The 15978-nt window shown below is 39.7% G+C and overlaps 1 protein-coding gene across 2 annotated transcripts in view; it reads left to right on the top strand.

The window, feature by feature from the left end:
- The window catches only part of XRN2 (5'-3' exoribonuclease 2), a 65004-nt gene that overhangs the window by 27698 nt on the left and 21328 nt on the right, over window positions 1-15978 (top strand). For both annotated transcript variants that reach the window (XM_079983496.1, XM_079983497.1), the window contains exons 16-21: window positions 855-973; window positions 2384-2519; window positions 11082-11189; window positions 11288-11377; window positions 13678-13750; window positions 14654-14737. In XM_079983496.1, coding sequence (XP_079839622.1) covers window positions 855-973; window positions 2384-2519; window positions 11082-11189; window positions 11288-11377; window positions 13678-13750; window positions 14654-14737 — 610 coding nt within the window. The remainder of the gene's footprint in view (window positions 1-854; window positions 974-2383; window positions 2520-11081; window positions 11190-11287; window positions 11378-13677; window positions 13751-14653; window positions 14738-15978) is intronic.

Genomic DNA, 15978 nt, shown 5'->3' with positions numbered 1-15978 from the left:
ATTGCAGTTTTCTACTGTTAATATTTATTGTTTTTGGCACTCTGAAATATCATTTATTTCCTCTTTCCCCACCTTTCATCCAAAAATCCCTCCTTTTTCCTACTCCCCATTTTCTAATTTTACCTTTGCTCCCTTGGTCCTAGAGGTTAAACCCAGGGTGAGACCAGGAATTGCCTTTGTCTCCTTACCATGTGCCTCTGTGCATATGTTTGTATGCAAACATTAGTTTTAAAATGTTTTAAATGTGTTGTTGTTTTTTAATTGTTTTGATGTTTGCTGTCCTGGGTTCCTTTGAGAGGAAGGACTGGATAGAAATTTAATCAATCAGTCAAATTAATGAACTCTTGAGACATACACATACACACCCCAGTTTCATGTACAAGGAAGTTTGCTCCATATGTGTGGAGCCAAGACTGGCATTTTCCAGCACAAATTTCCACTGTTTACATGAAGTTAAAACAACATATATGCACTTTTAATGGTTTTAACTGATAGATGCACCTAATAAAATTGTAACACATAAAGTAGTCTTCAGCTATGTTGAGTTGGGGGAGCAGGATCTCTAGTGGTATGTTTTCCTTCTTTTAAACACAGCGACTCTCCCTGCCTGCCATATCACAATCTGCTTTTGAACCGCACCCCCCCCCCCGTGGCTTTTTACGTGGAATGGAATGCTACTTGCTCAAAGCCACTTGGGTGCCTGGAACTAGCTTGTACATGATTCTTTTGGATCCCAGCTTCTGCACCTCAATAAAATAGATGGTTCTCTTTTTATTTCTTTATGACAAAGCCATTAATTTTATAAGTGTAATGAAATCTTTTTCCAACTATCTGCCTGACAACTACATCCCCAGACTCCTTCAGCATCTCCTAATACGAGTTTCACCTCTGATGGGTCACCATCTCCAGCAGGAGGAATTAAGCGGAAAGTAGAGGACAGTGACAGTGAACCTGAGCCTGAAGATAATATCAGGTGATACATTTGGTACTTTGTTAGTGAATTGCCAAAAGGGATGTCGCCTCATTAATACTGTTTACCCTTTATCTATAGCACCTTCTAATGCTTTTCCATGATCTTTTTATCCACCAATAATTAATGTGGAGGGTTGGGATACTCAGGAAATTCCAGTGAGATGTGTAGGCTATAGCTGTTAAATTTTAAGTGTCTCCATTAGTATGCATGAAGGTTTTCGTCCTAAAAGCTACTACTCCCTTTGAGACTCAGCACCAGATTGGCTAGAGGTTCAATATTCAGCTCAGCCGCTGTGAGCAGAATGTCATTGTTTTACAGCATAAATGAAACTGTTTAACTCTTAAAGTTCTACAACCAAATCTCTTTACTTAAGGCTTTACTTCAGCTCCTTTGGGGAATTGGATTATTGCTAAAGGATATACTTTTTACTCTCAAAATTCCAGGCTAAAAACCCAGCAGCTCCAGTTTAAAAAGCCTCAAGCTGGAAGCCTCTGCCTGTCAGGGTAGACAGTATTTGGCTAAGTTGACCAGTGATTTGATTCTGTATAAGACAGCCTCATGAGTTCATATATTCTTCCGTGTACTCTTAAATATGTCAGAAATTGTGGCATGGATCCAAAGTACCACAGAGTCACTGCTGCTTGTATATGGGCACCTCTTACAGCAACTCCCCTCTAAAATGCTTTCCAAAAGCTGAGGGATTCTCCATAATAGCTTTTAATGGGGAGCCTGTAGTTTTTTGGAGGACTGGTGTACTCTTTTGTGCTTGTTCACAGGGTGAGGGGGTTGGATTCAGAAAATGTATTTTAATATACATGCTTCACTGTTAGGTTAACTGCTCCCAAGAGAAAGAATATTAGTTCCACAAGCAATACTTGGAGCTCCTATTTCCTTCACGTAGCACACAGTTGTACTTCATGCTCACAACGAAACTGTGTGGTAGCTTAGGCTGAGAGATGATGAGTTGTCCATGCTCTCCACCTGCCACACAAATGTCACGGTCGAGCAAGGCCTGGTGACTGAGATCCAGAGAAGCTTCTTGGCACATGTCTCTATGTGTGTACAGAGACACACGCTGGGGAAGGAGTGGTTTCCCTTCCAGCTGAATCTGTTTCTTCTGCCGTGTGCCAGAAGGACCTCTGTGAACCTCTATAAAAGCTTCTTAGATGAAGTGAAGGGGGCTGCAGAAGGAAGAGGGGCCCAAAAAGCCTCTCTTTGAATCCCAGTCTGTGTGCACTCATATGTTTGGCTAACAGGAAGAGAATGAAGGAAAGAATGAGAAAGGTAGGGGTCAACAAAGGCATGTGATACTACTTAATCTTGTATTAAAACAATTTTAAAAATTGAATTGTATGTTATTTCAAGTCATGTTATACAAAAAATAATAACAAAGCTTGAATTGTTGTATAGGTTATGGGAAGCTGGCTGGAAGCAGCGCTACTACAAGAACAAATTTGATGTTGATGTCTCTGATAAAAATTTCCGTCGTAAAGTTGTACAGTCTTACGTAGAAGGGCTTTGCTGGGTTCTCCGGTACTATTATCAGGTACTTACTATCTTTCATTAAAATTTATATAATTTCAAAAAACTTCATTTGCTTGTCTCCCAAATAATGTAATAAGACTCAGCAATGGCATAATTAGAGGTACATCTAGCATCATTGCTGGTATAGAATTGACAGAGGTACTGTGAAGGAGCCTTTTTAAAGGCTTCGGAGCGGCATCGGGGTAAGCGCGGTGCTGAGAGTCGTCACCCAGCCCGCGGAGTGAAGCCGCGTCGCCATGAACGGAGAGCGCCGATTCCTTCCTGAAACTGAAAATTGACTACAACACCCGTGAGTAAGATTGAGAGATTGATGGGACACTAAAATTTGGAAATTTGGCTGAAAACGGGAAAGGCATAAACTAAGGAAGTCTGCCTCCCCTGAGCTGCATGATAAACAAAGCAACGAAAAAAGCAAGCTGCATTTGAAGGGAAAATATTTTTTTAAGCTGTCAAACCTGACATCGGACTTAGGCTTCCCCCCGATAGGCAGGAGAAGGGGGGAAGAGAGTTGGACATTGATAACCTGCGTGAAAATAAACAGGAAAATAAGATCTTTCACTGCCAAATCCCCCAGGTCAGGCTGCCTAAGCAAGGCATCGGGAAAGTGAACTGTCAGACTAAACTGGATACAAAGTGGGGGTTTGTCTGAAACAAAGTTACTGGACTTTAATGGGAGTAGTCTGCTGAATTTTTGGTTACATTGAAAAACTGAGGATTTACAGTGTGGACTTTGGAAGTTGCTGTTTACCGCTTTATGCTTCCTTGTTCCTTTGTTTCTCCTTTCCATTCGGATACAATTGAATGCTCCCTCTAGAGGGTTTTAAGTGAAACTGTTACATCAAAAAAGAAACAATGGGATTTTCCACTTGTAAGTTCTTTCTGTGAGAACGACCTTGAGGATATGAGTGGCCCAACAGAAGAGATAGTAACTAGACTTAAAGCAAAGCAATCACAGAAGAAAAGGGGCTCAATATCAGGCACAACACCAGCTGCACAGGAAAAAGCAGCAACAGCCTCTATGGATCCTATGACACAGGCACTGCTTAAAATAAACCAATCTTTGGAAGCACTGACAAAGTTGTCTACAGAAAATTCCAAAAAATTGACAGAGCTGACAGCAAGACTAGATGTGAATACAGCAAGTGTAACATCTAACACAGATTCTATTAATAGATTAATTCAAGAGAGCTCTGAAACACGAAAGATCGCGGAAAGTGCAAAAAATACTGCAGAGGAGACAAGGGAAAAGTTTGGGCCGATCATAAAAAAAGTGAATGAACATGATGCAACCCTGTCTTTACTGGAACTCCAGAGGAAAGAGAAAAACTTGAAATTAAGACTGGTTCCTGAAAGAGAGGGGGACAGCCTTGTGGACTTCCTTACAGAGAATTTTGCGGTTTTTTGGCAAGAGGAATGGGGGGAAGAAGATGAATTTGAGATAACAACAGCCTTTCGGCTGGGCAGGAGGCAGGACAAGAAACCAAGGGATTGTCTAATTACACTGAGATCAAAGGAAGAAAGAGATAAAATATTGAACCTGCATTATCAAAAGGCACTGGTGATTCAGAACTGTCAAATACAGATTTTTAAAGACATCCCAAAATATATCTTGGAGGTGAGAACCCTCTATAAAAATTTGGTCGACCTGCTGAAGAAAAACACCATACCTTTTAGATGGGAGTTTCCACAAGGACTGTCCTTCAATTTTAAAGGAAGGAAGATCAAAATAAGAACAATTCAAGACAAAGAACAGTTTCTGGAGAGATACGTGGAAGACCTGCAGAAAGGAATTGTAGAGGAGAAAGAACCAACTGACATTGCAAATCTATCATTCGGACTTTTACCACCACCAACGGAGGAAGAACAAAAGCTTGGAGCAGTCGGAGGAACAGGTACTTAAGAACAAAATGTCTCTGCAACTTCTTAGTTGGAATTGCAACGGTTTGAACCTTCCCTGGAAAAGACGTCAAGTTTTTCATATCTTGAAGAGAGAACAATTAGACCTAATATGCTTACAAGAAACCCACATTGCCAGGATACACAGGAAATTGCTGATAAACAAGAGACTTGGACAGGAATTTATTTCATCAGACAAAGTGAAGAAAAGAGGTGTGGTGATTTATGCAAAGGAAAAATTGGCTCCAAAAATGATATTTAAAGATGAACAAGGAAGGTACCTGGCAATTGAAATACAAATTCAAGGAGAAAAAATTTTGATAGTTGGAGTTTATGCGCCAAATGAAGGGAAGGCCGAATTCTTTAAGAAGTTGCATGAGACTTTAATGGACTTTTTAGACTATAAAATCGTAATGATGGGAGATATGAATGGAGTCGTCTCCACAAACATGGATAAAGCACAGAGACAGGTGATTTCAAAGGAAGGGAGACTACCAAAGACTTTTTTTGAAATGACTGAAACTATGGACCTGATTGACATATGGAGAATAAGGAACCCTCTTGAGAGAGAGGGAACTTTTTTCTCTGAAGCAAAAATGACATGGACAAGAATCGACCAAATCTGGGTTTCTAGTAGCCTGGCGCCAAGAACAAAAAAAGTAGAAATCTGCCCAAAAACCTGCTCCGACCATAACGCTGTAAAGATGGAGATGAAATTAACAACAACTGGATCCTTTAGATGGAGAATGAATGACACCCTATTTAGAGATGAAGAGATTTATAAGAAGGCCCTAAAAACATTGAAAGATTACTTTGAGATAAATTTGAGAACAGAAGTGGAGAAAAGAACAATTTGGGACGCTAGCAAAGCCGTGATGCGAGGTTTCCTAATTCAACAGAACTCCATAAAGAGGAAGAAACAAAATGAGAGGAAAGAAAAAATCTTAGAAAAAATGAAAGAAGGAGAAAAGAAGTTGAGGTCCAAACCAAAGTCCCATGAGATTTTGAGAGAAATAAAGTTTTATCAGATGCAATACATGGAACTTATGAATCAAGAAATAGAATGGAAAATAAAGCAAATGAGACAAAAGACTTTTGAATCAGCAGATAAATGTGGGAAACTTCTGTCATGGCAATTGAAAAAGAGACAGAAATTGAATACTGTGACAAGTCTAGAAATGGATGGAAAAATTATCTACAAACCTAATGAGATAAGTAATTGTTTTCAAAGTTTTTTTAAGAAATTGTATGCACAAGGGCCAGTTAACGAACAAGAAATAGAAGAATTTATTAAAAAATATGGCCTACCAAAAATCTCAGAACAAAGCAAAATGATCCTGAATGAGAAAATAACAGAACAAGAAATAGAGGGTGCCATTCAGAATATGCAATTAGGAAAATCATCAGGACCAGATGGTTTGACGGCTAGATATTATAAAGTGCTGAAGGAATGGCTAATACAACCACTGAAGGAAGTTTGTAATGAAATTTTGGAGGGGAAGAAGGCACCTGAATCGTGGAAAGAGGCTTTCATCTCACTTATACCGAAAACAGAGACTGAGAAGAACCAGGTTAGAAACTACCGCCCTATATCTTTACTCAATGTGGATTACAAAATTTTTGCAGACATTTTGGCAAAAAGATTGAAGAGAGTGTTGATAGGGGAGATTCATAAGGACCAAACGGGCTTTCTCCCAGGGAGACATATGTCAGACAACGTGAGGAACATTATAGACATTTTGGAGTTGTTAGAAGTCGATATTAACAGGAAGGCTGTTCTGATTTTCGTGGACGCGGAGAAAGCCTTTGACAATATTTGTTGGAGCTTTATGAAGAAGAATCTCCAAGGGATGGGGGTAGGCCAAGGTTTTGAAAACGGTATAGGTGCAATATATTCTAAACAAAAAGCTAAGCTAATTGTAAACAATGTGGTAACGGAAGAAATATTCATAGAAAAAGGTACACGGCAGGGATGCCCAATATCCCCTTTGCTTTTTATATCAGTCCTGGAGGTTTTGTTAAACATGATTAGAAAGGACCAGTTGGTTAAAGGAGTTCAGGTCGGAGTTAGACACTACAAACTAAGAGCATTTGCAGATGATCTAGTATTGACCCTGCAACAGCCAGACACTAGTACTAAAAGAGTATTAGAATTAATTGAAATATTTGGTCGAGTAGCAGGTTTTAAACTGAACAAACAAAAAACGAAAGTGTTGGAAAAAAATTTAACAATGGAGGAAAGAGAGAGATTTCAGAATGAAACAGGTTTGGAAATAAGGAAAAAAGTGAAATACCTGGGGATAAACTTAACATCTAAGAATGTGAATTTATTTAAGGATAACTATGAAAAATGTTGGTTAGAAGTAAAGAAAGATCTAGAAATATGGTCAAGGTTGAAACTTTCCTTGTTAGGCCGGATCGCTACTATTAAGATGAATGTATTGCCTAGAATGCTATTTTTATTTCAGACGTTGCAGATTTTGGACAAGATGGACTGTTTCAAGAAGTGGCAGAAAGACATATCAAAATTTGTCTGGCAGGGCAAAAAGCCCAGAATAAAATTTAAGATATTAACTGATGCAAAAGATAGAGGGGGGTTTGCCCTGCCGGACTTAAGACTTTATTATGAATCGGCAGCTTTTTGCTGGTTGAAACATTGGCTACTTCTTGAGAACACAGACATTTTGGATTTGGAAGGGTATGACAATAGCTTTGGTTGGCATGCATATTTATGGTACGACAAGGCAAAGGTGTATAAAGGCTTTAAAAACCATATTGTAAGGAAAGCATTGTATAATGTTTGGATTAGATACAAAGATTTGTTGGAAAGTAAAACCCCCAGGTGGGTGTCACCAATGGAAGCTAGGGAAGTAAAAAAGCTTAATATGGACTCTAAATGGCCAAAATATTATGAAATTCTAGAATATGATGGTGAAAGGGTTAAACTTCAGAGTTACGAGAAACTAAAGCCCAAGGTTTGAGATTGGTTGCACTATCATCAGATAAATGAGACATTCAAACAGGACAGGAAGATAGGATTTCAGAAAGAGAGGTCAAAACTAGAAACAGAATTGTTAGAACCCAATACTAAGAATTTATCAAGAATGTATAATTTGCTGTTGAAATGGAACACACAGGATGAGATGGTGAAATCAGCTATGATTAAATGGGCACAAGACATCGGTCATGATATTATGTTTGCTGACTGGGAACAGTTATGGACTACCGGTATTAAATTTACTGCATGTAATGCTTTAAAAGAAAACATAATGAAGATGATCTATAGGTGGTACATGACCCCAGTCAAGCTTGCAAAAATCTATCATTTGCCAAATAACAAATGTTGGAAATGTAATGAGACTGAAGGTACTTTTTATCACCTTTGGTGGACCTGCCCGAAGATTAAAGCTTTTTGGGAAATGATCTATAATGAAATTAAGAAAGTCCTTAAGTGGACTTTTCCTAAGAAACCAGAGGCTTTTCTCTTGGGCATGCTTGGCCAATTGGTGTTAAAGAAGGATAGGATTTTCTTTATGTATGCTACCACAGCAGCAAGAATTCTACTGGCGAAGTATTGGAAGATGCAAGAACTACCTACTCTGGAAGAATGGCAAACAAAGGTGATGGACTTTATGGGACTGGCTGAGATGACGGGCAGAATCCGTGACCAGGGGAAGGAGACAGTGGAAGAGGACTGGAAGAAATTTAAAATATACCTTAAAAACTGTTGTAAAATTGAGGAATGCTAAGATGTCAAGGGGTAAGAAACAGAGAATTACAGCTGTAACTAAAAAACTAAAGGAAATTTAATGAAAGGGAATCAAGATAAATTGACCAAAGGGTTGCTAAAGAACCATAAAACAAGGATGCAGGGATGGGGAGGTATGGGGAAGTCGAAGGAAAGAAGGTGTATGAAAATACAATTTTGAAGTTATATTTGTTTAAATGTTTTGTATGCTTTTGTTTTGTGTTTTGAGTTTTTGTTTTGTGTTTTGTTTTTATTATGTGTTTGAAAAATGAATAAAAATTATTTAAAAAAATAATAATTCTGTTAGCTATATTGAGTTCTTTAAAGCTTAATAAAGCAAATCATGGTGTAGTGTTGTAATGACGTTTTACAGCAACTTTATTTTGGTAAAAACCTGATACCACGAATGATCAGTCGGGAGTGCAATTATTATGTTATCTTTATACAGAAGAGTATTGAAAAGTTTAAATTAAGATTTGGGACAATTATAATGCACTGCTATTGTGTGTGTGTAATGGTCAGAAATGTTTCATTCAATTGGAGTCTGAAGAAATGTTTAACAATAGATAATGAAGAATAGTTATTATAAAGATAAATAAAACAGGTCTGTTGTGCAGATTCAGAAACTTCTGGATTAGTTAAAGCCAGTAGACATTAACCACATTTAAATAAGATGCCCTCACACCCTGGCCTTCTCTCTTTGCCATAGGGTTATGTTGAGGTAGTAGATTTGGTTTAGATCCAGGCATGTGTTTTGGAAGTTGTTGGTGTTTGAATTAGCACTTAGTGTTACTTTTGTCTGTATGATTTCTCAAATCACATCTAATGCCATTGTTTTTTGTAACTTCAGACTTCCTTAATATAAAAGGAACATGTTCTATGATTTCATGGGGACATCACTTTAAACCGTGGTTTAACGCAGTATAAATGAGCTGAACCTCTTCTGAGGTTCATGGCTCCTGCTTCCCTGCACAGCCTTGCCTCTTGTTTGGTGTGGGAGACATCCACTGTGGGTTGTGCCTTTTCCAGCCAGCCAGAAAGCAAGGATGTGGTCTAGATTTGTTTCCCCTTTCTCCTTTCTCCTGCTGGTGGCTCCTCAGTTCATTTCTACCCTTTCCAGCATAGAAGTTGTGTTCCTCTCCCCATTATTCTTAGCTCAGGCCTCTGTTTTTGGTATGCATCTCTTCTTCTTAAAAAATGTTCCTACCTTTCTTCTTCTTCTTCTTCTTCTTCTTCTTCTTCTTCTTCTTCTTCTTCTTCTTCTTCAGCTTATTACAGCTATCTCTCTGTAGTGCTTTTGATTCCACAATAAATAAATAAAGCCTTTTTGCCTCTGTTAGTTTTCTGTCTGGCTTTTGCCTTCTGCTCAACAATGGCTCTGACAACAAAACAATCTTCTGGCAAACTAGCTGCAAAAAGTAAAAGTGCATTAGGATTGTCGGGAAGCAAACTATTATCAGCTATAATTGTTCCTGCTCTTTAGATGACTTCTACCTCTTCTATCTTTGCTAGTCTCCTTACTGTAGCTGGAGGATCTTATTCAAAACCACAACCTGGACTGCAGTGTAATGCAGCAGCAAATGAAGCTAATGCTAATCTAGGCTTCATCAACAGAAGTCTGGTGTCCCAATCAAAGGAAGTCAGAGTCCTGCTCATTTAAACCCTGGTCAGACCAAACCTGGAATACTGTGCCCAGTTCTGGGCACCGCAAGTTAAGAAGGATATTGACAAGCTAGAATGTGCATAGAGGAGACGTTGGCTAAACATTAGGAAGAACTTCTGTATAGTAAGAGCTGTTCCACAGTGGAACAGACTCACATGAGAGATGATAGACTCTCCTTTGGAGGCTTTTAAGCAGAGGTTGAGTGACCATCTGTCATGTATAATTTAGTTGAGATTCGTGCATTTCAGGCGGTTGGACTACATGACCCTCAAGGTCCCTTCAGACTCTACAATTCTATGTCATTGACCCAAGGCATGTGACAGGCCACATGCTGGATCTGGTTTTCTCAACTGGGCAGCAAAGCACTCTGTATATATATACAAAATGATGGCATCATATGCACGGTTGAAAGCAAGCTAGTTGAAGTCCCATAAATTAATTGCACACAAAGCAAAGAGCTTAAAAGCTCCTTTTGCAGTGGGTTTTCCTGATGCAGAAATAGCTTTTAAGCTCTCTGTCTTGCTTACAGGCTCAGGGAGGCTCTTGCAGGAACTCAGACGGCCCTGTGAGAGCTTCCCAGAGCCTGGATAGCAAGGGTGGGTGTTGGCGCAAGGGTGTTTTGGGTATATGTAGTTTTGCCATTTCTGGAACATAACCCCCACACAGATACAGTTGTGCTGCAGGCATATAGGTATAATTGTATAGGCATATGCTTCCTTGACACACTCCTGAAAAATGATAATTAGAATTTTGAATCTGTTGAGTTTAATTAATATGGTATCCATTATTAAAAGCAAATTTTGAGAAGAAATGCTTTTATAGAAACTGAAATGTTTTTGTTATGGAAAATGTTCTGCCCCATGCTGCTGACCGTTGGTGAATTGTATTATAGATGTTACAATCACTTGATTTCTTTTTCAATGAGTAAGTTTGGTACGCCATCTTTGCAGTATATTGCAAGAAGTTTTCAGTATGTAAAGCAGTGGCAACTGAGTTAGTAGTAATGTAAAATGACATTGCCACTGGAAAAGAGATTTGGGGTCACTGTTTCATTTGTTGAATTGGTATATTGGTCCCATATCTTAGGTTGGTGTACCAAAAAATAAATAAATCAATATTTTGGCAAATGCGTATGTTGCTTTAGAAATTGATCTGAATTAGTCAGCAGGTGGCTTTCAGTCTTGCCTGTCTCCCTACGGAAGTGTTACTGGGTCTTCTAGCTGTGACTTGGTTTCTTCTTACATTTTGCAAACTAGGGGTGTGCCTCCTGGAAATGGTATTATCCATTCCATTATGCGCCATTTGCTTCAGATTTTGAAGGAATTGCAGACATGCCCTCAGACTTTGAAAAAGGAACCAAACCGGTAAGATTACTGTTCATCTTCATAATTATTTGGAAGTCACTAATATTGTTATGGGGGTGATCAAAGTAGTTATTGCTGTTGACTTTTGTTTTTGGCAGTTCAGACCTCTTGAACAACTTATGGGAGTCTTTCCTGCAGCTAGTGGTAACTTTCTCCCACCAACTTGGCGGAATCTTATGACTGATCCGGTAAGAATTTTGCTTTTGTTTATTCACCTTTTCATCTATTCAAAATTGAAATGTTTGTTTTGATATTCTATTAATAGCTTCAGTATCTGTCTGAATAATGTGCCTGTTTTACTCTGTTTACTGGAGACAGAAACTTGGAAAACCATGCTGACTTGAGGCCAGGGTACACCTCTTCCAGTTGGAGCCCAATTTGTTCTTTGCTAGCTGTAGTGAACTGAGGAACAGTTAGAGCTAGGACAGTGTTTCTCAAACTGGGGCCTCCAGCTGTTGTACTGCAACTCCCATCATCCCTAACCACCGGTCCTGCCAGCTAGGGATGATGGGAGTTGTAGTCCAACAACCGCTGGGAGACCTAAGTTTGAGAAACACTGAGATAGGATGACCTCAAATGACCCCTCCAGCTGTCCCAATTCTGGTCAAGCCACATTGTGGAGCGTGTACCAAAGATAAGCATTGAGAACTACAACTGGCAAGAGAGATTAAAGCTACTGTCTGAAGTGTTAACATTTAGAAAATGTCCAGAACTTGCAGTTTGAAATTTCAAACTTTAGAAGTGGTTATTGAACCAGAGCTTGAAAATTGTCAACAAAGTACTGTTCATTTTGACCTGTTCTTCATACAGTGGTACCTCAGGTTATGAACAGCCTAGCCAATGAACTTTTTGGGTTGCAACCACTTCAAACCCGGAAATGAGTGTTCCGTGTTGTGTGGTGTGTTTTTCTCGGGGGGGGGGGGAATATGAACATACTGCGGAGCTGCACTTCCATTTTGAGTGCCACACTTCCATTGTCCGGCAGTGGAGAAGGGGGTTGTCACGACGTTTCCCATAGCAGCAAGGGAGCGAAGATGCGCGCCCGCCAGCCAGCTGGCTCTTGTTTTGGGAAACCGTGCGGCCTTTCCATGCACCTCCGTCTCCCAAGCAGTTCGGCAGCAAGAAAAAGTTCCCTCCGCCTGGCCAGGCTGTGGGAGGAAGGCGCTCTGCTTGCACAATGGCGATGGGTGCTCCCCGGGAACCATGCGGAGGCGTGCTTGCAGCTGCCTTAGCCGTCTGCCCTGGTAGTCGGAGGGCAAGGAGGAGGCGAGTCCAGCTGGCTGGGCGGAGGGAAGTTGCACAGTGCTTACTCCCAGGTGCACACAATGGTGGCCGGCTGGACTTGCTCCCTCCTCCCCCCTCCGACTTACCCGGGGCAGTCAGCCAAGGCAGCTGCGAGCACACCTCCGCATAGTTCCCAGGGAACAGCTGCCGCCATTGCATGAGCAGAGCGCCTTCCTCTCACAGCCCGGCCGGGCAGGGGAAATTTATTTTGCTGCCAAACTGCTTGGGAGATGGAGGTGCATGGAAAGGTTTCCCAAGACAAGAGCCAGCTGGCTAGCAGGTGCGCATCTCCCCCCCCCCACCCCATGCCGCTGTGGGAGGCGCACACTCTAGGGAGCATTTCCCGCAGCAGCATGGGGGGGGGGATCTGTGTGGATCCCAGTTCAACTGCTGATTGATTGATTGATTGATTGACTGACTGATTGACTGACTGACTGATTGATTGTGTGACTGTGGAAATGGATAAAAGCCCCCCCCCCCCATCCAAACAATGACTATCATTAGTACAGGTAAGAAAAAATTTTCATTTTCATTTTTATCATCTACAATACTGTTTTATTTATTTTATAGTATAGTATAGTACATTGATTATTGTTTTCATTTTATGGATCAATGGCCTTGTTAGATAGTAAAATTCATGTGAAATTGCTGTTTCAGGGGTTGCTTTTCATTGTCTGGAACGGATTAATCCGTTTCCATTACTTTCTATGGGAAAGCACGGCTTGGTTTAAGAACGCTTTGGTTTAAGAACGGACTTCCAGAATGGATTAAGTTCGTAAACCAAGGTACCACTGTACTGAGTTTGAAAAGAAGAAAAGAAATAGCTTATATGTATTGTAATTTTTAATTCAGAAAACTTTATAGACCACTTCATCAAAAAAGATGATGAGTCAGTGTGGTGTAATGGTTAGAGTGTCAGACTAGGACCTGGCAGAACAGGGTTCCAATCGCCCATTCGGCCATGACGCTCCCTGGGTGACTTTGGATCCGTCACTGCCTCTCACCCTAATTTACCTCACGGGGTTGTTGCGATTAAACCAGGATGGACTGTGTGTACCACCTGCACTCCTTGGAGAAAAGGGGGGATGTAAATGCAATAATAACTAAATAGGATCTCTAAGCTTGTGCAAGATTAATCAAATTCTTCATCTGTTACTGTACAAATCTCTGAATCACTGTAATGATCTTGTTTTTTAAAAAACAGGAATCAAGTATAATTGATTTTTACCCCGAAGACTTTGCTATTGATTTGAATGGAAAGAAATATGCTTGGCAAGGTAATATTTAAGATCACAAAATTAATACTTGTTCATCAATATGTCTTTGGAGCCATTTCAACAAAACAAGAAATAATTTATTCTGTAAGTCATGTTTGCAACCACTTGCCAAAATGATTTATGTGTCTGTTATCAGATAACATTATTTTGGCTTGAAATTAACCAAAATATAATTCATTATTCATGTAGCATATTTTGTTTTGGAGTATTTTAATTATTTAACTGCTTTGAGTTACTTTTATAACAGAAAGCCAGATAGAAATACTTGAAAATAAATTTTGGGGTCTTGCATTCTTCAGTAATTTTATTAGGATTCTGAGAACCTTTATAACTTGGAATGTAGAACTTCAGTGTTCTGAAATAGCAAAAAACTAAAAGCTAATACCATAATGAACTGAAGAAAAGTTATATATGTTCATGTATACTTTGACACAGTTCGTTGGTACAGTCTAACCAAAGTTAATTTTAAATCTTCTAGTCTTCATTTTAAAGAGTGTGTTTATTGACTAGGTTGTGCTTTATACTTTTGCAGCATTTATTTCTGTTGACTAAAGAGAGTTGAAATGTGACTGTGCCCATAAGGAATATATACATGATTTCATGTATGCCTTGGAACGTAACCCCCTGCGTAAACAGGAGGTTGCCTGTACCATTAAGTCTCACTAATTTCAGTGAGAGAGCTAAACCATATGCTTAGCTTGGCTTGATTTGGTGAGCCACTGTAAGAACAGGATGTTGAACTAGGTAAGACTAGGGTCTGATCCATTAAGGATCTTTTTATGATTTGGGGACAATTTGGCTTCATCTTGCCAAAGTTTCTTCTACCCTTTTGTACTATTTTGTAACCTTACGTTTTGTACTATTAAAAAGAAAATATGAACTCTAATGAGTTGTTTTCTGTAGGAGTTGCACTGTTGCCTTTTGTTGACGAACGCCGTCTGAGAGCTGCTCTAGCAGAGGTGTACCCTGACCTCACCCCTGAAGAAAGTAAGAGTGGCAGGATTAAAGAATCTTTCTGAGTACCAAGGCTTTTGGCAGTGGTACTTTTGTGCAATGCTACTTTTTCCTACTATAAAACCCGCATCTGCTTTTCCACACCATAAATCAGTTTGCTTCTATTTTGATCTCAGGTGCCAAGATCTGTTACCATTCTCAGCCTTAGTGCTCAGCCTTAGTAACCTGTATAGAATGAACATGCAGCCTCTGCATTAGTCCTGATGTTTCACACTTTAAGCTGAATCTCCCTTTTTGCAGTATTCTGACTCCTATTTTGACCAAATATGTCAAAATGCTCCACCCAAAGGCTAAGAAGGGTTGAACTATTGCTTTCTGCCTCTGTTATGATACGGACTGCTCTTCATCAAGGGCAAGACAACCAGAACCACATTCACATTGATTATAAATTCAAGAATTGTGCTTGAGCTTGCTTTTCCTTCCTCTCATTCTTCCTTCCTTGTGTGTCATGCCTTTTTAGAAGTCATCTAAAGGCAGACCTGATTAGGGAAGCTTTTTAATGTTTTTATATCTGTTGGATGCTGCACAGAATGGCTGGGGCAACCCAGTCAGATGGGCAGGGTACAAATAATAAAATTATGATGTAGAAGAAGAACCCAAGGGGGGGGGCATCCTCAGAACTGATTTTTTCTAAGTTACTCTGAGAGCCTTTTTGGTTAAAGGTTTTTTTTTCATTCATTTATTATTATTTGCCCAAAGGCTTATGCAGTTGTTTAAATTTTTATTGAGTATCCCATCATTTTAATTACTGTTTTCTACAGCTTTACATTGGTTTGTACATTTACAGGTTTTTGCATTGCTGTGCCCCCTGTTTTATGAGAGGGCAGTGTATAAATACTTTCAGAAAGACATCTGGTGCCAGACTCCCAGAGTTCCTGGCTTGATCCCCATGGTGCATGACACCTTGTAAGCAAATGGTTAAGTGTGTACCAAATGGACAGAGACTTCATTGTGGTCCCACACTAGTACACTGATAAAGCCATGGAAGGTTGTTCAGTTGCATGAAGCACTAGTCTAAGACAAATGGATGCTCTCCTCTCCCCCAGTACTCAGAGTAAACTTGGATGCTCATCAAAGCAAGCATCCCTGTACAATGTCAAATCAATGATAAATCTAGACAGGACTTTTTTAGTTTATGGTGCCAGTAGTAAGCAACATGAGCCTGTTTTGTAAGTATTACTCCTTAATTAGGTTGCTCTTAATGAAGAATTATC

Source organism: Podarcis cretensis (genome assembly GCF_951804945.1).
Source record: "Podarcis cretensis genome assembly, chromosome: 7".
Classification (NCBI taxonomy): domain Eukaryota; kingdom Metazoa; phylum Chordata; class Lepidosauria; order Squamata; family Lacertidae; genus Podarcis; species Podarcis cretensis.
The sequence above is the reverse complement of the archived record's forward strand: the minus strand, read 5'-3'. Positions and strand labels throughout refer to the sequence as shown.